The 27,163-nt window shown below is 41.0% G+C and overlaps 1 protein-coding gene across 1 annotated transcript; it reads left to right on the top strand.

The window, feature by feature from the left end:
- Positions 1-229: 229 nt before the first annotated feature.
- On the top strand, positions 230-25,548 carry LOC137286859 (ankyrin repeat and SAM domain-containing protein 3-like). The gene is made up of 13 exons (XM_067818875.1): positions 230-305; positions 6,697-6,901; positions 10,800-10,998; positions 11,294-11,415; positions 12,406-12,487; positions 13,738-13,870; positions 14,503-14,592; positions 14,927-14,986; positions 15,662-15,799; positions 16,958-17,825; positions 19,341-19,482; positions 21,069-21,232; positions 21,593-25,548. The coding sequence occupies exons 2-13, from the start codon at positions 6,708-6,710 to the stop codon at positions 21,885-21,887; spliced, it is 2,487 nt and encodes an 828-aa protein (XP_067674976.1). The 5' UTR covers positions 230-305; positions 6,697-6,707; the 3' UTR covers positions 21,888-25,548.
- Positions 25,549-27,163: the final 1,615 nt, after the last annotated feature.

Here is a 27,163-nt window from a genome sequence, read left to right as displayed (position 1 = left end):
ATATGTTTTTTGCTTTAAATGTATTACATATTTTCAGTGTTACATATTTTCTATACTTTGTACCGAAAGTAAATATATGTAAGCAATGATCTTATCAAGATATCGCGTTTTTGGCAACATGTAGAAATAGTTGCACTCAAATCGTTTCTGCGATACATACTCGGAATCTATCGCGAGATTCAACTTGTTGTAAATATGGCTGATAGGTGCCCGATACAATGTTGTCATTAGTGGTTCCATTCTTCGTAGCTTTTCGCATGTGGCATTAACTACGGATTTTCGTTTGTGGCATTTGGGAAATTAAGGTAATCACTGGTTAATAGCGCTGCCATCCCAGGGACATCGTTGCTGGACAATGATTAGTGTTACAATCGCAGATTTATGAACGATGGCATTGGCAGTTTCAAAATTAATGTATAATCGAATAATTTCATGGTACGATGGGCATACGGTTAATCTCCGAGCACCTGCTTTAATACATTTCAACAATTGTTATTTCATACCACTGAATAAGAAACATGTCAAACATGCCAATATCATGTTATGTTGAAAACACAGGCCAATATCATGTTATGTCCAAAAGTTTGTCAGTTGATGACTGACAAGAAACCATTCAGTATGATACACACCTGACTGCTGTCAGTAAGATATGTATGGCATTTAATGGAGTGGGGACCAACGGGAAAACCTTGTTTCATTGCCCTATATTCTTTCTTCTGCAGATTAGCAAAGGTAAATTTTTGGGGGCTTTTAGTTACGTTTGTGAGTGCTCTACTGGCAAGCGACCAGTTATCTCCACATACCAGTTATCACCACATGCCAGTTATGGCCAACACCTGGCTGTAGCGCTTGTGCAGACAGCTTGACGTGTACTCCCATAGTATTCAAAACATTGACACATAACAAAAGCGATATTAAAATCAAGTGTTTTACATTGTGGGTATCACAAATATGAATCCTCTCGGAAGACTAGACCCAAATATGTCAGGGGGATGTTACATGATCGTTAGTGTGTTAACATGAAACTTTATAAATGATGAGAATTGAATGAAAATCATCCTGGCTATGTTGTGAATTGATGACATTACAAGTTAACCATAAAAAGTGCAGATTTTATTTTGTCTAAACATATCCACAATGCCAACACCCAATGAGTAGCCTTTGAATTGACCTAGGTTTCCATCTCCATTTTAATATGGACTTTACTAAATTTACTGTGAGTTTTCACCTTCGTCTCTATTTCTTTTTGCCCAAGAGGAAACAAACATAACCAAAACTGCAGACTACTCCCTGAAAAGACAACTTTGACAAGTTCAACCACACTGCGACATCGCCATATTTCCTATAGCTTATATCAGCATCTGTCATTATTCAGAATGAGGGCGAGTTTTGTTCATTCAAATTTCTATTTTTCAAAACATTCCAATTATGAAATTTCTTCAATATGTCGGGTTTGAAACATAGTTTTATGACCAAATTTATGTCATAATCATATTTGCTGAATAACATGAAAAATTCAGAAAAGGCGATAACTGGTCTTATTAGTTGTTGGGAAAGCACACTATGCACTACTACACTTCTTATTAACCAGATAATCAAGTGACAGACATCATGGCCAATGATCTATACAAGTTTGATATGATGACATACATCAATCAAGTCAGCGTGTCAGACCATCTCATCCAGTTTGTTGCCTTGTAGCGGTAGGACAGGCTTGAGCTGCTGAAAATCAGTTGCAAAGGAGTAGTGTTATCATGTATAAACCATAATATCTGATAATGACTTGACCTGACAATGTTTATTTGATCAACACTTTCAGTGTGGGAATTCTGCAGTAAAATAATTTCACCATAAGCCAGAGACTGTCAGTCACTGGATACAATGGACCTAGATCAGTGAATTGTTAACTTACAGTATTTAAATAAGAAACAACAACAAAGGAAGAAACAAAAAAACCTAAACAAAACAATACCAAACATGGTTGTAGGGGAACATATCATTTATTACATAAGATAGTATTTTATAAGTCTTTGAATGTCATTTAGAAGTGTAAATACATGAGAATGAAGATTTTATGGATATCAACTTCTTTATGAGAGAACACAACGTTTCGGAGTTAATGCTTACTCCTTCATCAGATGGAGGAGTAAGCATTAACTCCGAAACGTTGTGTTCTCTCATAAAGAAGTTGATATCCATAAAATCTTCATTCATAGTATTTTATAGTTGTTTGAATCAATCAGTCTGGACAAGTATGCTTGCCCTGGAAAAGTAACAAATTTTGATATTTCCACACCCCTCCTAAAGCTTCTAGCCACTCATCTGTGCCTGGCTGTTATAGTGTATAGTGATCTGTACCAGTCTGTGGCGATAGATATGGTCCTGTACATTAGTTGTCATATGTACCATTCCAGATTCGTAATTTGCTGAAACTTGTGGATGATTGCAGTTTCTACCGTGTTTGTAGCACCCCTGCATATTTTCCAAATATGTAATTTAAAGGTGCTGTCAAGAAGAAAATATGTATGAATCCTGTGTATTTCAAATCACGGTGTTCAGGTGAAAGTGTGCACCTTTAAACGCTTTAGGAATATGTGTTATCACTTCTTTCCTATGTAAGGCCATGGTCACTTTCAAGAGAGTATTCTCAGGGATTATATGATTTTCACTTCCACTTATGACTGCCGTATCATTAAGCACTCTTGATTTGCTTCTCTATGCCTGACACAGAGTCTGTACCTGTCCATTTCACTAAGTAAGAGGAAATGTCTCAAGCCTTGCCCCACACAGACTTATTGTAGCTATGTGATCAGTATGGTTACATGATCAGTCTCTCATATTGCATGCCAGTATCTAGTTTGAAAATTTCTGTGCATTCCAATCTGAACCACCTTATCCTTGAATTGAATCCTCATCATGCACATACTCAGGGACCACCTCAAGCTCTAAATTCACACAGGCGGTAGTGTACTGTAAATTAGTAGTAAAAGTGTTCACTTGTCACTCCGTAGACTCAGTCATTCCCCACATGGGTACAATTTCGGATCTGCCCTGCCATGATATTGTTGGAATATTGCTAATAGTGGACTAAATTTTAAGTCACTCGCACATTTCAAAAGCCCCAGGAAGTTGGACAAGTATCAACTGATACCTATTTTTCTAAATCGGACACAATCTCAGGTTTGCCACAAAGATCATTCTAGTATCAAGTGTAGAGGCACAGCAACTGACAGAACCCACCACTTAGTACTATCAATAGACTACTTTTCCTCATCCTGACTCATGCTTATCTCCACCCTCTATGCGACGTTAGTGGAACTCTTGAAATCCCTTGAAGTTCCCTTCAGATTAAAGCGGATGTATGATACACCCACCCACTGGAAGCCTTCCTTTCTCTCCATTACTGTCACATGACCAACCATGCTTGTCACTCTCTCCTTCAACGCCTGATGAGGATGGTTGGAGGCACTTTTGGTCCTGATACGGCAATAAGAGGTTGCTTATATTTTGGTCCTATAGTCTAAGTTGGGTTGTATTCAGCTTTTGTTGTCATTATGTAAAATTATTAGTGAAGTTTACAAATTTTCATGAGTTTTGGACACATTTTCTTTAACGTAGACTTAGTCTTAGGTCCATTGGAGGAAGAGGAGGTATCATATGCACACTCCTGTTTGCGGAAATCATTGCCATCAGCTGTATCTTCACGTCGCAGCATAGACTATGCTCCTTCCTTCGACTGACTGAGTACTTGCACTCATTGATCTCACTACAGCCGCAAGCATCCTCTATCCCCTGCCAGTCAAAAATGCTGTCATCATTCATCTGATATGGATTTACGCAGGCGTGAGCAAAGGCATTCATGGAATGATAGTCTTTCCCTGGATACACATGGACAGAAGTACTACGGTGACACTCGCTGCATGGGCATCTTTCCCCACTTGTGAATGCACTCGCGGAAGGACAGAGATTGACGTTGTTGATCTGCATCTGGAAAAAGCTTTCTTCTCAGACTCAGAGATCATGCCATGCATCACAAATGGATTGGACCTAGTCTCTCCACTGGAGGACTCCAATAAAGCTCACACCTATAAGATGAATAACAAGGACGGCAACTCTTTGACATTTCTTTGACTAGATACAACCACTCGGCATACCTTCTTTGGGCATGCCAGTTCCACTTCCAGGGCCATCAACTGAACCCAGAATGAAGAAGAACAATATCATTTCGGTGCAGTTAGCCTCTACATCTGTGGGATTGAATCTACTATACTGGCAAGGTTTATCATCAGAGTCATCTTCGGGCGACAACTTTAATAAATCTTTATATCGAGGACGTCACTAATTCCGTCTCTCATGACTCTAGGGAAGGAATGATGATAAGGTCGATCAACACTCTGACTTCTGTCCTCAAGCAGACTTCACAGCAATACACTAACAAGTTGAAGTTCTCTGGTGTCCAAAGAACGAGAGACAAGTACAATGCTTGGGGTAGCAAGGGCTCTTTTCGTTGCTCTACAGGAGGAAACAAGCTCTCCCATGGAACAGGATATTCTGCCAGGGGTGCTGAAGGAGGAAAGAGCTGGAGATCAGGTTCAGAACCACTGGAGTCTTCCACCCCAGCCGTTCTGTACAACCTTCACAAGTGGGTAGACGTCTACAATGCTACTGGAAGAAATGAGGACCTGTCAGTGATGATTACGCCATGAGCATCCAGCGAGATGGCTACAAGATCCCACTACAGGCAACACTACAAGAGACTCACAAGAGGCCCAGTACTCTTCCTGATCAATGGGACAAGTTAGTCGGCGTCGTATCATCTCTATTAGAGAAAGGCGCAGTCGACGAATTACATCTGGATTGACTAGCACCAGGATTCTATCTATCTTTTTTTTATTCTATCTTTTTGGTACCCAGGAAGACCTGGAAGGAAAAGTTTTGACTTATATACAACATGAAGGAGTTCAACAAGGATTATCTATTGAAGCCAGAACGGTTTGATCCATCTACCACAACTGCAACGTCTCATCTGTCAAGTGGTTTATCTGGCCAGCATCGATCTACAAGATGCCTACCTTCACATTGCCATTCATGTGGGCTCCAGGAAATATCTGCGTTTCCTATTCAATGGTCAGCACTATCAGTAGATTGTCCTACCATTTGTCATCTAAGACACATACCAGAGGACTGAAAGGTTCTGAAGTCTGAACATACTTGGCAGCACTCAGTTCTGTTATCACCATTAAAACGGGGATCAAGCTGACAATAGTACCTGATGTTGTTACCTTACTAATGTAATGAGATTCTTGTACATGTGGAGGGCACGACTCGTCTTGATTGAAATCTTGACATAGTTGCACTAGACACTAGCAGGATGCTAGATGATATATATACATTATATATATCATCATGTTCAAGTCAACGAATGTTTCAAGAGAAGTCTAGTTCCCCCCCATCTCACAGATGAATATTGTCACAGCAGGATGGAACTATTGTTGTTATTGTTCAGGAAGGTGGGAAGGTCTGGACGTACTTATATGGCAGTCAACAGAATCCAGTGTGGCATGATCCACCGTTTTTCTGTCAGTTTCTATAAGCATAATAAGCATGAGGCATTTTTTAAGTTAAAATATGTCATTTTCGGAATAAAATTGATATTTCACACTCATCCTGACTCTTGGCATCAAGCGCTCCCAACCGCGCCTCTCAGACACGCTGAATTCACAGTAAATTTTGTGTCAGGCTTTTGTGTCAGAAATTGGCAAGCATGGCTGGTCATGTGACTGCATTGGCTGGAAAAAGGACGCTTCCGATGGATGAGCGTATTTACGTTCGCTTCTGTTAGAAGTCTTTCACTATCCTCGCTCAGAGGGAGGAGATAATCATAATAAACATGAGTCAGGATAAGTATTGAATATAATTGTTTTTCAGAAATTACATTTTTGTCTAAAGTACCCTCCCAATGTCCCTCCCCTCCCTGATGTGTTTTCAGTGTTAAACATGGAAGAAACACGTGCGTGCATGCTGTATTTGAATTTTGTCTCTTGAAGTATTGAATATAAATGTTTTTCAGAAATTACATTTTTCTCTAAAGTACCCTCCCAATGTCCCTCCCCCCTACCTGATGTGTTTTCAGTGTTAAACAGGGAAGAAACACGTACTTGCATGCTGTATTTGAATTTTGTCTCTTGAATATACTTATCCTGACTTGTTATTACTTATAGTAATAATTGTACTCGAATTGTACTCTGTAATGCTAGTATATTTTGTTCAAAATAACTGCAGAAGTTATAAATAGATTCCTGTGTTCTGTACACAAAAAACTGACTACGGACCAATGAAATAGATTAGCGTGTCCACAGGGACGCAGAAAAAGTTAAATACTTATTTTTTTAAAAGTTGATCAAGTAACAATAAGTTACCACTGATTCTGCTACTAGCAGGGTTGTGATATTATTTTCAGTTTAATTACAGTTATGATCATAATACACAATACAATAACAGTACCTGAACTGCAACAATATTATAACATCATATTAATAATAATATTTTAAGTGTCTGCAAACTGTCTAGTCCAGGATGCCTAAAAATTAAGGGTATGAGTTGTAGGGACCCTCCAATTCAGGAGCCAGGGCAAATCCCTGTACATGAACATAATGTATATGAGGTATGCTGAGTTCTTTACAACTATGGTTGCAGACACATAAGACATGACATCCGCAGAGGCGTACGAAGCATACGAAGCATCTGATGAGGCATCAGAGAGTGAGCTGCTGGACAAGAGTTTGTCATTCTGGAAGGGCTGGGGAGTGGTGGAAAAGGAGGTGTTCACACCAGTGCCACATGACATCCACACAGCCTGCAGCATTGGGCACTATGACTATGTCAGGTCTCTCATCATCAGGTATGTCAAAATACCAGTACAAGCATTAGGGATCCGACACAAAAGTGTTGTGATTGGCTATGTGAAGCTGCGTCCATTGGGCATGTGATATACATTGATTCTGGTTTCAAATCCCCGTTTTCCCTGATTATGAAATTATGTTGTTAACACCATGTCCATGCTTCAGGGTTTCACTACATGTAATGTGCTCACACAACATATATAGGAGAAAACACATCTCCAAGGGTTTGGTAGACAATGTAAAACCAGAGGGGGAGGAATTTCCTGACACCGATGGTTTTACATGGCCTACTAAAATCAAGAAGAAGTGTTTTCTCTAATACATATATATACCATCAGTGATGGATAATTACATTGTAGGTGATCATTTAATGAAAGTACGTAACAATAACTGAAGCGCATGTGAAGTCAATTTAATGCCAGTAACTATGAATAGGTAATTCAGCCCCACTTCTTCTGTCAGCCAGGATTTTGCAATTCTGAAAATTGCAGTTTTAATCTAGCTTGGGGAAACATTTACACTGTGAACCTAATCTTGAACGATAATTTTCGATTGATTTCAAACGCTCTTACTAACAAAACAAAAAGTTCAGATGTGGTTATTCTAGGAAAACAAGAGATGACCTAATATGTAGTGAGGAGCACACTTCAGTTTTATATTGTGACTGGAATAACTGTTGGCAGTATACTCTTCTGATGAAGCTCAATGTTTTCCACAATGTTATGTATGTGTAACATGTTAATCACTGCAATTCAAAGATATACAATAATTTGTGCCATTAGTTTAAGTATGTCTCTTTTCACATATTTCTGTATGCATTTTGTGTTTTTGTGTTATTACCATCCTTATAGAGGCTTAGCATAGTGACATAATATGTCATGCTTGGAATTGAAGCAGCTTTTTTTAATTCAACCAACAGATTTTGAGATTAACACAACACAGTAAAATACAATTACATTTTGCAGGAATGAAGAGATTAGCAATTAGTATGAATCAAAATGAGTAAAGACATATTCTTTTTCATAGAGATCGTCCTTGGGGTACATATATTCATTTTCTGCTGCTGGAAAATGTCACGTGACAGTTGTATCAATGTTTTAATAAAAAGCCGCCCATGCACAGGCAACCGGGTAAGCATCCAAGCCTGTATCATCATTCCTTCAGCTGTCACTCGTGCTGTACGGACTTGTTGTGCTGGAAGTTTTTGAGAATTTAATGTCTGCGTCTTCCTCTACGGTATGGTCGTTCGTTTAGGAACAGAATGTTTTGTCAAACCTTGCTGTTGAGTTGTATTGTCTGTGACATGCTGCTTTCCCAGGCAGGGCAGGAATTATTTCATATCGCGGGTGTCCATGTAATTTTCAATGTTTTGTATTTGCTGGATATGTGCTGCTGTGTTGTGCTGTTAGCTTATGCTTGCACATTGGCTTTCAGGCTTTTTCGGCATTTCCACCACTTTCCCTGATTCCCTTGGTCCTCTCACAGCTGTCCACCCAGCAGCCTCAGCTGCTTGTGCTTCTGACACAGCTTTGGCCATCACAGAGCTGGTTTCTGATAATTCTCAGGTTTGTGCATCAGCCTCCTGTTCTGTTACCTTCGCGACTGGACATTCCCACTGAGAACGGCATGCCACACACCAGTCCAAGGATTCATTGGGTGGCTTGGCCTCTGTGAGGTCTAGCCTCGAAGCACGTGAATTCCTGTGGCAGTTACAGACACAATTCTGGCTTCGTGGCGGAATTTGACAACATTCAGTATGAGGATAGGTGGTTCTGCTATACGTGCTGGTGTTCAGATAGATCCCTTTTCTGCAGCTTTCAGAAGTTCCTGCAAGCTCGTTTGGAAGAAGGTTTGGCGGCTTCAACCATTCGTTGCTACTGCACCGCTATTTCCACCTTTTACACCCCTATTGAAGGTGTTCTTCTGGAGCAGCACCCTCTTGTGCAGTGCTTTTTGGCTGACATGGATCGGGATCGACCTGCTTTCATGAGGCGTACCAGTCCACCTTGGGATTTGTCAGTTGTGCTTGACTGGCTGTCGGGTCCTACTTTCTCACGTCTATCAGCTATTTCCATTTCAGCTGTTAACATGAAAGGCCGTATTTCTGGTGGTGGTAACATCTGGGCGAAGGGTTGGCGACTTACATACTATATCGGCAGACCGGGTGCTGACTGTGTTCTATCCAGACCGTGTCAGTATTCGCCTCCCAGATCATACTTTCGATGTGACAGCTCCTGTCAAACTTCCTACTCTTACCCAGCCTTCTACATCGGGGACCTCTTCAACGAGCACTCACCCGTTGGATGTCCACAAGACCCTGAAGGTCTATATCAAATGAACACAAGGGATCCTCATGGGTACCCATCTGTTTTGCTGTTACGGTAGACTGAACGCTGGTTTGAAGGCTAGCATCTAAACAGACCTCATCCTGCTGGCTAATTTCGGTATATCAGGCTAAGTTCAAGCCTCCTCTTGAGGAGTTGAAGGCTTACTCGGTCAGGGCAGTAGCAGCATCAGAAGCATTTGCATCAGCACTGCTCATTGAAGAGATTTGCTCCACCCCTATTTGGAGCAGGCCTAGCACTTTTATCAGGCACTATCAGCTCGATACACATACTCATGATCGAGTGCATTTTGCCTGATCTGTTCTCTCCAGTGGACAGTGTCCTGCCACTCTGACCAAGTGAGTCTTGGTTATCTGGATATTTGATGCTGTAAATCATTGTGTATATTTGATATATCCTCTGAGACTGTTTCCTGCGACTTTTGATAACCTGGTCAGAGTTATTTATGTTGTTAATGTTTCCCTCTTACAGTGCTATCTATTTGATTCATTTTGTGCATACTCTTTTGCATTACTCCTGAGGTCGGCTCTCAGTACATTGCTCTCTGTCAGTTCCCTCCCATAATGCCTCTCGTGGAAGCTTTGGGTCATGTCGCAGGTGAGTGTTACTGCATGAGCTAATTTTCATAATTACAATCACTGTTATTATGTACTGTGCTAGAATTCAATCCCCCCTAGCGTCCTGTCTTAGGGTGTCTGAGTTTATGCATAAATGTACCACATCTCTATGAAAAAGAATTAGACAAACCTGTGGAGGTTTCCAATTCTTTGAAGAGAATCATCCTTTGGGTAGTGCCACCCGCCTCCCCACAATTCTGTTAACTGCTTTATTCAGCAGAAGGAATGATGAAACAGGCTTGGATGCGTACCTGGTTGCCTGTGAATGCGCAGCAGAGAGGCGACTCCACGTGGTGAGGGGCCGTATAATGACCAAAAAAGGCTTTTTGTTTATTGTACAATATTTCATTAAAACATTGATACAACTATCATGTGACATTTTCCGGCAGCAGAAAATGCATATATGAACTCCAAGGACGATTCACTTCAAAGAATTGGAAACCTCTACAAGTTTTTCTAATTTTTAAACTTATCCTATCTCTCAGAGTGTACACTCTCTCGGATCAAAAGGAGAGTGAAAACGAACTGAGAAGAAAGCTTCTGGCCTATCTCGAATGTCTTGCCTCAACACGCTCCTCTACTGCCATTCCAGGACAGCAGCTCCTGAGAAGCACGCAGCTTGCTCATAAGTTGATCATATGACACCTTTGCCTTGTTATTTTCTTTCTTGTCCAACAGTGATGTTGACGTGCTGTAACCTGTGGCAAACATACTGACTTAAATAGCCTTTAACATCAAGGGGAAAGAACATTCAACATCAAGAGAACATCATGAACCTGCATGGACTGCTTTGCTTTTTACATTTGAAGAATAGAAGAGGAAGATCAGGAGCAGCCTCTGCGCCTCTCAAATTTTAGATTTTGAATAAGTATGTTTTTATGTATGAAATTTAGATGGTTGTATGACATGGCCACTTTCTTTCTGTGTACTTTTAGGGGTGATGTGGAGATAGACAAGAAAAACAGAGGGAGCTGGACTCCACTGATGTATGCTTGCTACATCGGCCACGACAACATCGTCAACTTGCTGATAGACTCAGGATGTGATGTGAATGTCAAGAATCACAAGGGACAGACACCGTTGATGCTGGCTGCCAGCTGTGGAAATGAGACTGTGGGCAGGACTCTCTGCAGGGTATGTAGCTTTTGTTGGCAAAACTCTCTTCTGGGTATGTACCAACTTCCCTACATGTTGCATTTGGTGCAGGAATCTCCACAGCGTATGTACAGAACTGTCTGCTGGATACAAACTGTCTATAGGAAAGACTCTTTGCACTGTACATATCCTTTGGTGGCAGAAGTCACTCTTCAGAGTATGAACTTGTTTTGGCATGACTGTCTTAAGGATAGATACCAACTTTTGCCAGGACTCTCAGTGAACTCTCTGCAGGGGTACGCCTTTATATATAAGAATGTGATGTTGCCAACAGAATGGAGCAGAGCTGGAAGAGTGGGACAAGAAGGGATGGACAGCTTTGTTCCATGCTACATATGCCGGCCATCAGAACTTTGTCCTGTTTCTCCTGGAACAGGGGGCCAACATGAGTGCTGTGTAAGTATCATCCTTCGTAATCTCTTTGGAATAAGCAATGATAGTGAATGAGAAACATGTTTATCTATGATTGGCAATGTCCATCATGATTGGGGATTTTACAAAACACTTTATCCTACCTTATTTAAGATTGTTCATATCTGATTGGTTCACTTCACTCTGTAAAATTGCCATGTATGCCCGAAGGATGAGGGGAACATAAACAAACGTGAAGGGTACCTCAACCCATGGTCCCCGAGGGACCAGTGAACAACGTATTTATCTTCCCGAACTCCTCAATGTTAACTGTTTGAAGCATGGGTATCCCCTCGTACACTTCAGCCGACCTGTGTGATTCAAACAATTCAAATCTTGCATCTTGCTGCTTTTTTCCCCCATAGGTCCTCTTTTAGTAAAGTTGACGCCATATAATTCCCCTTCTTGATATTCATATTTGAAGGTTTTGTCAAAATATGTTTATTGGAAAGTCAGATGTTTTGATAGCCATCACTACATTTTGTGTATGATACAAGAAAAACAGATGTTGAGTTATCTCCCTTCCATCAATTTCCATTCGCAAAACACTCGAGATAAAGTAGTAACTACCATGAAGTACCAAATGAGTTGCCATCGGCAACGGGGTGTATTGCTATGTACCACGCTTGTAAGCGGGGTACATTGAAAGTAACAGAAAATTACTCAACCAATCTGAAAGCTATATTTATGTGTGAGCTAAGATAAAAGACAGTAAGCCATCTCACGCAAATATTACATTTCTGTCTGATGAAAAACACTGCAATATTAATTTGAGAATGAAATAACCACAGCTTTCTTAACCTAAAAGTTTGCTGCCATCAGATTGAAAATGAGAGGAAGGTATATTAAATATATTCCTCATTTTCTGTGTTATCTCATGTTGTTTGTTTTATGCGTCAGTTGAGTAGAAATGTACGAGACACATGGGCTTTGTCTCCAATGATGTCACTTACATAGAGTGGTCTATGTTTTCAGAGAACCTAGCTCTGGTAAGACACCATTCCTGGAGGCTGCAGCAGAGGGTCATGAGATCATTGTACAGTATTTTCTGCATAATGTGAGTCTTTGTACACATGTACTTCCTGTTGAATCATTGTGTTAAACAGTCAACATAATATGAGTCATTGTGCAGTTTTTCATACATACTGTTAATCATTGTACAATGTTATGTCCAATTTGGTTGTTGTACAGGATATTCAACATAATGTGAGTTATTGTACAGTGAGTGAGTGAGTTTAGTTTTACGCCGCACTCAGCAATATTCCAGATATATGGCAGCGGTCTGTAAATAATCAAGCCTGGACCAGACAATTCAGTGACCAACAACATGAGCATCTATCTGTGCAATTAGGAACCGTTGATGTGTCAACCAAGTCAACGAGCCTGACCACCTGATCCTGTTTGTCACCTCTTACGACAAGCATAGTCGCCTTTTATTTCAAGCATGTGTTGCTGAAGGCCTATTCTACCGTGGGACCTTCACGGGTCAGTTATTGTACAGAATTTCCATCATATTGTGAATCAATGTACAGTTGTTTCAACAGACAGTTATGTGTACATTGTGTTTCCTGAAGATCAGAGCTAACACACAGTCCACAAAGGTTTGGGTTTAATCGAAACAACAGAAGTGTAATTAGTTATCATATTTATGCTTTATAACAACTGATCCAGACATTATACAAGGATGTGTGGTTAAATGACATGACATCTTCAAGTATGTTTGCAGAGGGTGTTACTGAGTTAAATTTGCATAAAAGCCATAAGAAACTAAACTGTTTGAGGAGTGAGTGAGTGAGTGAGTGAGTGAACGAGCGAGTATAGTTTTATGTCGCTTTTAGCAGCATTCTAGCAATATCACAGCATGTCAGACCAGAAATGGGCTTCACACTGGACCTGTGTGGGGAAGTTAACCTGTTTGAAGAGACGTTCTTACATTATGATGCTACTTGCAGTGGTAGATGTTCTGAACCCATGCTTTTGTTGAAATATGTAGTTTGTATTTAGAGCAGAAGTCAGTCATCTCTTGACAAGCCACTTGAGCAGTGAAGCTACCTCCCATTCTTACCAAGAACACACAGAACATTCGCTCATCATACCAAAGACCTGGATTCAATTCCCACATGGGTGCAATGTTTGAAGCTCATTTCTAGTGTCTCCTGCAGTGATATTGCTGGAAATATTGCTAAAAACGGTGTAAGACCATACTCACTGACTGTTCCCAAGAGCATGACTTGTACGTAAATTCCTATCTTATGTGGACTGTCGCTGTCATCATTTGTCATATTCAGTGTCTGGCTTTCTCTACAGGGTGTTGATGTGAATGCACGTGCATTTAATGGTGACATGGCAAGATCCTTAGCTCTCATCAACGGCCACATGAAGATAGTCAGTCTGATTGAGAACCATGTCATGCCTATATCAACTCTACGTTCAGAGCCTGGTGAGCTGACTGGTCAGATTATTATGTTGTATTGTTGTCATGGCAGCATAAGCAGTGTTTGAACTTCAGGGGCTCTAGGTGCTTGACGCGTTCATCAGGTGTGTTTAACAGAGGGGTTAGGACAAGATCCTACTTAGTTCAGAACAGATTCCAGAATCACCCCTTTCTCTCAGAGTTAGGCACTTCATCGCCAGCACTTATAATGAGTCATCTAACCCATTCAGCATTCAGCATTCCATTTGATGACTTTCTTTGCTGATTGTTGCACAGTGTATCTGTTTGTGGAACAATAAATTTAAGAGGGACCTAAAATATATCCTTTGAAGTTTGGCAGTTGTATCACTTAGACTAAGTGATGCAGGAGAAGTATATCCCAATGTTGACTTTCAAAGTTCAATCAGTGAAAAGTAAGATACTGGTATGTGCTACACTGGTTACTGCTTTAAGTTGTTCTGAACTTTAGTCTTTTGCTTGCACGCAAATTGTTTGTAATATCTGAAGTAATTATTTTCTCAGTTTCTTTGCTATATTTTTGTTTTTCTGTTTCTATTTCTAATGTATGCTTGGAGTCAGATTTGAGTTTTGTTGACTTTCTATTACTGTATGGTGCATTGAGTGAGATGATTTGTCAGATCTAGATGGAGACTTGAGCTCCTCAGACGAAGCCTATCAGCGACCTAGACACCACCCTTCACTCAGAAACTCCAAGAACAAACTAAGAGGTGACACCATGTTCTTGTCTTCCATTCTCTGTAGATAGATTCTCTTGATAGACAACACTAAATATTTGCTGAAGTTCTGCCTTTAGATTTTAGAGTCTGCCTTTGATAACATCTCAAGACTGATCGAAGTTACTACTGACTGAATGAATAACGAATTAACAACCTGTTGAAAAAAATCTTTTCTTGATACAAATGTTAGTCAGACATCTTTAATTACCACTTGGATGCCAATTACACCTTTCCATCTGTGTACCTACTCATGTCACACTGTTATGTGTCCAGTCACTTTATTTATGTTGTTAAGAATGACCGAGGTATGTGTTACTTCTTGCAGACCCAAACATCACAGATGGGCCAAAGGCGATAGCCAGACTGATTGACAGAGGCCACCCCAGTAAGTGTACCTGTGGGTTCTGGTGCCATGTGTAGACAATCTGTCATAAATGTCTTTTCTACTGAAGCATGTCAGCACAAACTCATATGTTTGATATCAGAAGACAAATGGATAACATTCTTTGTATAATCCTGTTTCACTGTCCTTTAGTTTATATTATTTTATTTCATATTAGTTTGTATATTATCATAGACAGTGTGGTGAAGGTAAAATGTACAGCTAACCCGGTGACTGAGATCAGCGATATCATTTGGTATCATATGATATCATATTAACATATGATGATATGAGTCCTTGCCAAGCACATGGACTTTGATCTCAGTTTTTCTCCCATGAAGTGTCAATTATGGGCTGTGAGAATTGCATGGATTGTCAGCTGTCGTTTCATCTTCCATGACTGATTCATCATCCAGTGTAACCTGTGCTGTGTCAAAGTGTCACAGTGTTAACTGTCTTGATTCATGTACATTTCACCCAAACTTTCACAAAGTTTATATGTGATTACACTTTTGAAAATAATCATTTCCTTCCAATCAAGTATTTAGGTAATTCAGCAAAAATTACCCTATTAATAATGATGTGTTAGTAATTAGATACACAATTATTGCTCATCTCTTCTTGTAAGCTGCTCTGATGTAGCTCTTACCCACACCCCTACTCACTCTGCTGTGACAGATTCCTGTGTCCCAAAAGGCTACATGACATTCCCACAGGCAGAAGGACCGCAGGCAGAGGAGACCAAACTCTCCTACAGGGATGTCACCTCTCCTATCAACCCAGAAGACTACACACTCGACAGCTCGGGGGGGCGAGGTAAGGCTAATGTGCTTAGAGGAGTCATTGATGTGCATCAGTGTGTTTGGGGCATGGAGTGCTGTGTGTGGGGCATGGAGAGTACTGTGTGGGGCATGGAGCATAGTCTGCGAGGCATGGAATGCACCATATGGGGCATAGAGTGTAGTGTGGGGGGCATGGAGTGCAGCACGTGGGGCATGGAGCGTAGTGTGGAGTGCATGGAGCGTAGTGTGGGGGTATGGAATATAGCATGTGGTGCATGGAGTGTAGTGTGTGGGGCATGGAAAGCAGTGTGTTGGGCACGGAGCGTAGTGTGTGGGGCATGGAGTGCAGCACGTGGGACATGGAGTGTAGTGTGTGGGGCATGGAGCATAGTGTGGGGCATGGAGAGTAGTGAGTGGGGCATGGAGTGTTGCATGTGGGGCATGAAATGTTGCATGTGGGGCATGGAGTGCAGCATGTGGGACATGGAGCATAGTGTATGGGGCATGGAGCGTAGTGTTTCGGGCATGGAGCGTAGTGTGTGGGGCATGGAGTGTAGTCTGTGTGACATGACACGTAGTGTGTGGCGCATGGAGCGTAGTGTTTCGGGCATGGAGCGTAGTGTGTGGGGCATGGATTGTAGTCTATGTGACATGGCACGTAGTGTGTGGGGCATGGAGCGTAGTGTGTGGGGCATGGAGCGTTGCATGTGGGGCATGGAGTGTAGTGTGTGGGGCATGGAGCGTAGTGTGTGGGGCATGGAGTACAGCATGTGGGGCATGGAGAGTAGTGTGTGGGGCATGGAGTGTAGTGTGTGGGGCATTGAGTGTAGTCTGTGTGACATGGCACGTAGTGTGTGTGACATGGCACGTAGTGTGTGGGGTATGGAGCGTAGTGTGTGGGGCATGGATTGTAGTCTGTGTGACATGGCACGTAGTGTGTGGGGCTCAGAGTGTAGTGTTAGGGGCATGGAGCGGAGTCTTTAGTGAGGGAGAGTAATCTCCCTTTAACCACTAATAATGAGTCATTTGTTGAAGTCTTGATGCCAGTATTTCCTCTGAGCAGGTCTAGATTTATCCTTGGCTCTTTGTACACATCTTATGTTTAAGTTTAAAGAAATTCAGTTAATAAACTGGTTGTTGCATGCATTAGGTAGTGAGAGTTTGAAATGCTGGTCTATTTTGTGTGTTGCAGAGTCTTGCGATTATGATGATGACAGCAATGCCTTCTCCAAAACTGGTGCAATAACCATCAAGAGCAGCTCCAGCTCTAGTGGTGGACTGGTGGCCGCCCTCGGACTCCACCGAGAGAGCAGTAGTGACAGTGACGAACTTGTCATGTCTGGGTCACATGACAGGCCGTCAGAGTCACATGACACTATGACTGAAGACTTGAAGAGTGTTTCACTCATTAGGGCATCGGAGGCACAGGATAGTGTTCCACATGAAAGGAAGTCTGTGGCTCATGACAAAGCAATAGAGTCACATGACAGAAAGTCAAAATCACGTGATCAGACCCCAGGAAAGAAAGCCCGGTCTCACATGTCTGATTATGACAGACATGAACAAAATCTGCAACAATCACCACACATCGAATCTCAAATGGAAAATCTCCAGATCTCCAACACGAGTGACATATCTAGTCCCAGTTTCACATCTCGAACCATATCACAGATTGGAAAGGAGTCTGACTCTGACTCCAGTTACTCACCAATGACCTCTCCTTCCATCATGAGGGACTATAACAGTGACAAAGATTCTGCAATTGTGCAAGATTCTGACTTTACAAAAGATCCCCCACCACTTCCACTTAGACATGATGACAGTGGCAGCAGTGTTCCCTATGACTATTTGCCCCCCCTGCAGCCACGGGACACACCGTCAGGGCTGCGGCGGTCACTGGCCGACACTGCATGCATACTCCCAGGAGATCCCCAGGATCTACACACCTTGCTGCAGCAGCTGGGGCTACAAAAATACATGGCAACATTTGAAGAGCAGGATGTTGATCTGCCTGTGTTCCTCTCTCTCACTGATTATGATCTTAAAGAAATAGGCATAAAGTGAGTAGTGCTTTCCATTGGTGCACCAATGGATCAAATAATTGGTTTATTGATTGTTTGACAATCAAACTTCTATTATCGATTTAAAATATTTCTAATCACTAACACTGTACGCTGTCTTCAAGAATAATGAACGATTGGTGTACATGAAGATTTGTAAATAACTTTAAGTGGGCTCATTTTCTTTTTGTGCAGGTAGTGGCTTGCATTAACAGTTTTAGCGTGGATGTTTATATCATTTAGACCCATGTTTGATTTCATCTTTAGATATGCAAGCATTGAGTAAGGTTTTCTTAATTATAATGTGTTATGAAAGGGTGGGTTTTAAAACAATGAAAACTCCTGAGAAATATAACACCTGATCAAAACAAAATTCCTGCTTTCCCACACATGCTTGCTTTGAGAAAAAGATTTGAATTTTTGAAGGGGTCAATTCTCGTCAATCCATGAACAAGATTGGAAATGGATGGCTATTTTGATATTTGTCACATCTACTCTAAGAGTCATAGATGTTCTATTCTGTTATATGCATTGAAGACACAGATCTGGACAACTTTCTCAAGTTTCACACTCACAAAATAATTAATGTACGCATCTTTTAGCTGTGAAAAGTGTGATCTAACCTCATATTTGCTGCCAAAAGCTCCTTGATTTTCCAAATCCTTTTGTCAAAGTTTTTAATCTTTGTTTTTAATCCATTTCTCAGAAAAATTGGCAGACAGATCTTTATTACAACCAATCTTGTAGCAGTTTTCTCCAGCTAACCTTGTGTTCATACATCCATACTTTTAGTCTGTTATTTATCGATAACTGATCAACATTAAACATAATCAATCATAGTTCTAGAGGCTGATTCCCAACACTAACTTTTTCATGAATTATCAGTTTGTCTTTGTTATTCTAACACAACTGCACTGAAGACCTGGGTCCGATTCCCCACATAGGTACAATGTGTGAAGCCCATTTCATTGTCCCTCGTTGTGATATTGCTGGAATGTTGCTAAAAGTGGAGTAAAATTCACTCACTCACTCATTCACTCACTCACTCATTCACTCACTCGCTCTAACCCAACTGTCAATATTGGGATAGATTTGGCCCCAAACTGCTTACACATATGCTGGACTCTATAGGCAATTATAGGAATCAGTCTAGCTATTCTCCAAACGTTTTTAGCCCTACGAACTTCTTAAGCCCATTCTCAACACACTGGCCACGATCGAAGTTAGGAAATTTTACGGCTACGAACTTTTCGAGAATAAGGACCAAGGTGAGGTGACATGGCTGATATTGTCTTCCTCTTATCCTAATGGCAAGGTGACAAAATTTACAGTAGTATGTGTGTTAGTATGTGTGTTAATATGTGTGACCTCACCTTGTTAATTTCTGTAGGAACGTAAGAACAAAACCTACTGAACCATGGGTTGTTGAATGAATTTGTCATAATTGTAAGTACTGCCTTTAGGACAGAAGTAAAAGTATGATCAATTTGAAGGTTAGCTTTCTTCATGATCCAGGTTGTTTGGTCCCCGAAAGAAGATGACAAATGCAATAGCTCGGTGGCACAGTCGTGCCCCACTGGCTTCCTCCCACTTGGAGCAGTGTTATGCTGACCGTCTGGAGGGGGAGATGCAGGAGATGGCCATCCAGCTGAACCAGGTACACCCACCCTACCTGTACACTCACCATCACCTGGTACAACACATCATGTACCTGTACACTCACCATCACGTGGTACACTCACCATCACCTGGTACAACTACACTTGTACCTGTACACTCACCATCGTGTGGTACACCCACCGACTCCACATGTACCTGTACACTCACCATCACCAGGTGCAACCCCTCATGTACCTGTACACTCACCATCATGTGGTACACTCACCATCACCTGGTACAACACATCATGTACCTGTACACTCACCATCACGTGGTACACTCACCATCACCTGGTACAACTACACTTGTACCTGTACACTCACCATCGTGTGGTACAACACATCATGTACCTGTACACTCACCATCACGTGGTACACTCACCATCACCTGGTACAACTACACTTGTACCTGTACACTCACCATCACCAGGTGCAACACATCATGTACCTGTACACTCACCATCACCAGGTGCAACCCCTCATGTACCTGTACACTCACCATCGTGTGGTACACTCACCATCACCTGGTACAACTACACTTGTACCTGTACACTCACCATCGTGTGGTACACCCACCGACTCCACATGTACTGGTACACTCACCATCACCAGGTGCAACCCCTCATGTACCTGTACACTCACCATCATGTGGTACACTCACCATCACCTGGTACAACTACACTTGTACCTGTACACTCACCATCGTGTGGTACACCCACCGACTCCACATGTACTGGTACACTCACCATCACCAGGTGCAACCCCTCATGTACCTGTACATTCACCATCATGTGGTACACTCACCATCACCTGGTACAACTACACTTGTACCTGTACACTCACCATCGTGTGGTACACCCACCCACTCCACATGTACCTGTACGCTCACCATCACCTTGAACACCCACTACCCACCCTCTCCACATGTACCTGTGCACTCACCATCACCAGGTACACAAACCAACCATTCACCCCACATGTACTTGTACACTCACTATCAACAGGTACACCCACCACCCACCCGCTCTCCATGTACCTCTACACTCAACATCAAGTGATACACCCACCACCCACCTGCTCCGCATGTACCTGTACACTCACCATCACCAGGTACACGCACCACCCACAAACTCCACATGTACTGGTACACTCACCGTCACCTGGAACACCCAGTCCACATGTACTGGTACACTCACCGTCACCTGGAACACCCAGTCCACATGTACTGGTACACTCACCGTCACCTGGAACACCCAGTCCACATGTATCTGTACACTCACCATCAAGTGGTACACCCACCATCCACCCATTCCACATGTGCCTTTACTCTCATGATCAACTGGTATACCCACCACCCACCCACTTCTTATGTACTTGTACATCCAGTGATGTACTTACTAGACTTACGATGTACTTGCTACACTGATGATGTACTTGCTACACTGACGATGTACTTGCTCCACTCACCATGTACTTGCTACACTGACGATGTACTTGCTACACTGACGATGTACTCGCTACACTGACGATGTACTCGCTACACTGACGATGTACTTAGACTCCCTTGCATGTACAATTGTTGCAGGTGTATGCAAGTGTGGAGAAGCTGAAGGCCCAGGTGCAGCAGGAGCAGCAGTTGAGGTCTGTCACGGAGAGCTGCCTTATGGAAGAGCGAGGCCGTGTGCAGCATGTTACCATGGATATCAGACACAAATGTGTTGAAGTCAAAGATACAGTTAAGAAGCTCAAGTAGGTTGTGTATTGTGCTTTATGTTCAGATTCAGATAACTTATAGACCTAATACAAGGTCTGTGTTTTTGTCAGTTATGTCCATGTGGGAAATTGAACCCAGATTTTTGGCATTATGATCAAATGGTTTAACCACTAGGCCACTCCATAGTGTAAGAGAATGAAGAGACAAGCAAATAGCATGAATAACTTCTTATGGCATAGTATTGGCCAGTGTGTTTGAAAGAGATTTCACTACTTATATGAACCCATCTCTTTGAATTTGTTTGAAACGTGTCTTCAGTAGGTTGTTTCAAGCATATTGTGGAAACTAATTCTTGTTTCGTCTTACAATAATCTCGTTCCTTTGTTCTTTTTCAGGCATTTCCATTCTGAAATCAAAGAGAGGCTGTCAACGTATTTAAGTTCAGCAGATAACCAATCAAATCACGGATCTCATTCCAGGCAAGCAGAAGTTATGAAACAAGCCTTCACATTTGATGACAGACAGACACGACAAGCCAATGATGTCAAAGCTCTGTCTTTGGAGATTCTGATCAGGAAAACAGAACATTATGTGAAGGATATCCAACAGTGCGTGTCTCTCATTCTGGTAAACAGTGAACATTTGATGGACAAAGCTACCAAGTGCAATGTTGATCAAGGCTATGGATAGCGGGACAAGTAGGAGGTCATTTTAAGGTCATACCACACCAAAATGTTAGTCATTTTACAAACATATGAGCACACTGTCTATATAATTGCATAGTGAAACTGTTCTGATTATTTATTCTTGTTTACTGTGTGTGATCTAGTCAGTTATGAACAAGAAGGACAATATCATGTTCCTTGTGAGGAATGACCAAGGATTAAGTATATGTTGAAATTTGAGTATTTTATTATTAAGTCTTGTTGGTTTCACTTGTTTATGGAATTACATTGTTAAGAAATGGTTATTGAAATTATGAACGATTCAGTATATTATTTATAATGTTCAAAAAGTCATATACATGCAAGTTCTGTCCACAGATGGCACATACTCTTTCATTCAAGTGCTTTAATCAATATTGAGGATGTCTGATTGAATCCGGTAAGAATTGATCAGACTCTGTCCTTTTGATAAATGAAATGATACTGTGTTCAGTTGTGGAGGTTGTGTTTGGTAGTCAGACTGGTTTCTGAATGGGTTCAGACAGTGAAGAACAGTTCTCTTCTTCTCTTCTGTGATGTTGTGTTCAGTTGTGGAGGTTGTGTTTGGTAGTCAGACTGGTTTCTGAATGGGTACAAACAGTGAAGAACAGTTCTCTTCTTCTCTTCTGTGATGTTGTGTTCAGTTGTGGAGGTTGTGTTTGGTAGTCAGACTGGTTTCTGAATGGGTACAAACAGTGAAGAACAGTTCTCTTCTTCTCTTCTGTGATGTTGTGGTATTATTGTCATTGTAGTGACAGCTCTGACTCGCTTTTTTTTAAATTTTATCAGATTTCTCATTTTTTAAAAAAAATACATGGTTTGTACTGACATACTATTTGACGTGACTATTTACTTGTTTGAGAGTGCACCACCACATAATATTCTTAAAACTGAGCTGTACCCAGAATTTATCGTATTGATAAGTTAATAATTTATGTATTCAAAGCACAAAATTTAGTCTGGAATAGTAGAAACCTAACCTTTTTTCTCCCGTGTATACTCAAACACAGAATTAACTGTCATCACATGAATTTATTGATAGCTAAGAACTTCTTGTAGTTATGTTGGCATGGGGTGTATAGTGTTACTGGTGGGATGACCTTTTTACTGTCTAGCACAAGCACCCTTCACGTTAATTTGGTATTTATTGAGGTCATTGTGAACGTTACACCTTCAGAGTTCTTTACCTTTGAAAGTGATATACAACTAAATTTTTATACACATTACATTAGGATACAGGAAACATGATCAAAGTTAGTTTTGTGTTTGAATATACTAAGAGCAGTATTTATTACCTTGTCTCCAATATGTTATAATGGTGATATGTAGCTGATACTGGTGGAATCAGACCAGTCATGTCTTGTTTAGTTGCTATTCCAGCTTTGTACTGTGTGGAGGACATGCTATCACTGCTGGACACCAGTAGTTACTCATTCTTTCAGGGGTAGAGTATTGCAATCACTTTCAGCTTATCAGAAGGAATCCCAACAACTATCAACAATAGAATGCTGTCAGGTGTCAAAGATGAGATCTTGCCAATAATCAAAAATGAGATCTTGTCAGGTGTGAAAGAAGGGTTTCTGTCAACAATCAAAGATGAGATCTCCTCAACTGTCCCAAGATAGGTTCCAAGCACTGTCAAGATTGAGACCATTTGCCCAGCCACAGATTACATCCGACCTTTTGTCACTGTTTCTCACCTTCGTTGACTTGGTGTGTAAAGCTACTTGAGGTAGCACATGTACCTCCAGTCTGCCAAAGAACTTAAACTTTCATACATGGAATATTTTGTATGTTTGCCTGTAACCCCACTTTTACACTGCTATGTTTGTTAGAGATGATTTGCCTGTACACAGTGTTGCAAGAGATTTTATCCAGTTGTCTATATATGTTATTGTTGACATTTGCACCCTATTGTGCAAGCAAGGTAAATGTTTTAATGAGATGTTGATGTCATTCAGAGCTGATTATTACCTATGGTGGTATGTGCAGAGAACTGTTGTTGGAATCGGGAGTTGCCATGAACTAAGTCATTCAGTTTTCCTGATGAGCCAGCTGTGTCAGACATCACTTCAATTCAGTTATTTTCCTTCACTTACAGTCATCCATTATCACCAACACATTTTCTTTAGCAGCAAACCATGTAGAATATTTTAAAGCCATTACATTTTAATTATTAGCTTCACATCCCAGGGCTTGATTTGGTGCTTGTTACTTGCACTGGTGCAATCCAGTATTCCAAAGTGCGGCCTAGTTCTGAGTCTAACTTGCACCAGGTGTCAGTCAAATTTTGAGAAATAAAGCAACAATAAGTATAACATTATAGGCATAAATATGTGAGCTTATTGTTCTTCTAAATTTTGAATAGCTATGGCACCGAAACATTGCAGCTATGACAGCTCTTATGAACATGGATCAGCTATATCTCTGTGTTGACATGACTTAATGGGTACTACATCACGGATATATGCTCATGTGCACTGAATCCTCTGACGCTTTGACACACTATGTTGCAATGGGAATTTGGCTGGTGCAACTAGGTCGATCTTTACAGAGCTCCACATAAGGTGTGTATTTGCGTATTTTACTCAATGAAAAGCATACTTACTCAATTAATTACAAATCTGGGAATACTGAAAAAGCATAACAATGCTCAGTTAACTAAATTGGCTTGGGTATGATTTGTAGTGGCGCCCAAACTCAACAATAGCATTAGCAAATGGTACGCGATGCCTGTATGAATTACATATTTACTGTTACAGTCGTAGCCACTGTCCAGAGTTTACTCTAATAGTCACATGACTTCCATGTTCAGTATAGAAAACTATTTGGCAATGCAACAATTAATAACCACCCTTTGTACATTGAAAAGCATGTATATTTATATATTTAAAGTAAGGTTAATTACCCAATAGGGATAAGAAACTCCATGTAAAAGTAATTCTTTAAACTAGTTGGAGTATTCAATATGCTAGTTACTCCTAAAAAAAATACAAGTACTCATACATAAACAGACCAGGGAGTAAATACCTAATTGCTTAAGAAATTATCTGGAGCTCTGTCCTTTTCTTTACGTTGCACCTGCTGCAAGTAGGGCAACATCTATTAAATCAAGCCCTGCATCCACACATGAATCAAGCACACAGCCAGTCGTTATCTCGTAGTCTAACACAAAGGAAATCATATTGCCAACTGGTTTTGTTCACAAGTTTCACGACATAATATTCACATTGATCTTTCCTGTTAGTCATCTTCAACTGTGTACATCAACTGTCCAGTACTCTATTAAAGAATGTTTTGAACGTGGGATGACAATTTGATGATGTATTATGGACTAAGCTTTTATAAACTCTGTTTACATCAGCTGGTTTTGTAACTTTCATTTGCATCACCACATTGGTAACCAGGAAAAGAAATTTGTTTATCAAATATGAATCTCATATTTTTTACTTATAGCTTTTATTCTTTCTGTAATGTTAAGTTGGGTAAGATTTGAATAAGTGAGACACCTGTCCTGTCTTCATTTATGTCATGGATGTCTTCCAGCTCCTGGTTCATCTGCACAACAGCTTTAGTATAGACATGAACATTATCAGGTCTGTTTTCAGAGACAGGGCACTATTGTGCCTGAATAATAAAACAATACAAACATACCTCCCCTTAGTGTCTTCTGTGTAGGAATGTGATCATATGCATGAATCGAGTCTGTACGACCACCAAATGCTCTAACGGGTTTCATTCCCCACATGGGCACAGTATGTAAAGCCCATTTCTGGTGTCCCCAGCTATGACATATTCTGGAATGTTGCTAAAAGCTCACAAAACCTAACTCACTCACGCTGATGAGCTGTGGTTGATGGAGAGGATATTTAAATGGTTTCTGTATGAGTGAGTTAAAACCGCAATATTTCAACCATATCTGACAACGAATGTCATTCATTGATAGTCAATAAATAGATACTTCATGAAAGATTGTTGTCTGGACAGTTTAAGAAGAAGAATGTCACATGTAACACTAGTCTGAGACCATTTCATAATTCTATATTATTCTATGACTCATTTTGATTGGGGACTAAATGTAGACCACCCTGCTAGGCGTGATGAATGATGAATACTTCTGCTTCCTACACCAGGCTTGTCCCCAAATAGATTTCCGTATAGCTTCTGGCATTTGAATGAGATGTTTAGTTAAATTCACAAATTCTCAGATTTGTAGTGTGCTTCAGGTGTGCTACAGCTGCATCAGGTCTTGAGTTACCAACAATTCCAACATTATTGGATACTGGTAACCAACAGAACTGGCTGATGCAAGTTCATGATGAAGTTCAGTTGCTTCAAGTAAGTGGATGTGTAAAGATACTGAATTGTATATTTATATCGTTTGATTCTGAGTGAAAACTGAACTTTCATTTCGTAATCTTGATGACGTTCTGGATCCAATGACAGTAGTGCATGCTACTATATAGCTACCTTTACAACCACTAGCACATTTTTAGAAGTATCATGTCTCACATCCGTCACTTTCTGTTGATCTTCGACCTTGTACTGGAAACGACCTCAGTGCTACCTAGTTTGGAAACAATCATGATCAGACGTTTGGTATCTTTTGCAATGACGTGCAATCTGTACAAAACGTACCTTGCGTGCGTTATCTCCAGACTCCCTAAAGAAGTCGTTCAGAAGAAATACGTTTTATACCATCACTGTAAAGGAATAAATCTTTATTTGAAACATGATCTTCCAACAGTTTACGGGGATTGTGATTGTATCGTTTTTACTATCGGCGACTTCGTTTATCTATTCTTAGAATTTACTCAAGGTTGACGATGTCGCCAGTGTGATTATAGCTGCGAATGCTGAGACAGATGTCGATGCATACGTTGCTGATGACTCAGAGGTGGGTACGGAGATGGATGTCGGTGCAGAAGTGGATGTGGAACCAGAGGTGGATGTGGAGGCAGAGGTGGATATGGAGGCAAAGAGGGCAGAGGTGGATGTGGAGGTGGATATGGAGGCAGAGAGGGCAGAGGTCGAGGCAGACTCATAGGAGGCAGAGGTGGATGTGTAGGCAGAGAGGGCAGAGGTCGATGCAGACTCAGAGGAGGCAGAGGTGGATGCAATGAAATGACAGAAGTAATTTTTAACTCACCTTACCATAGGTCTTATGCATATTACCCCTAGCTTCGCTAAACGAGATCAGACAGTCATTGATTCGCCATCCCCTCAATGGCTACCTCGTAATCTACGAATGTAGTCACGGAA

The sequence above is a fragment of the Haliotis asinina genome, chromosome 1 (assembly GCF_037392515.1).
Source record: "Haliotis asinina isolate JCU_RB_2024 chromosome 1, JCU_Hal_asi_v2, whole genome shotgun sequence".
Taxonomy (NCBI): Eukaryota; Metazoa; Mollusca; class Gastropoda; order Lepetellida; family Haliotidae; genus Haliotis; species Haliotis asinina.
Note: the sequence above shows the minus strand (reverse complement) of the source record. Positions and strands in the feature narration are given on the sequence as shown.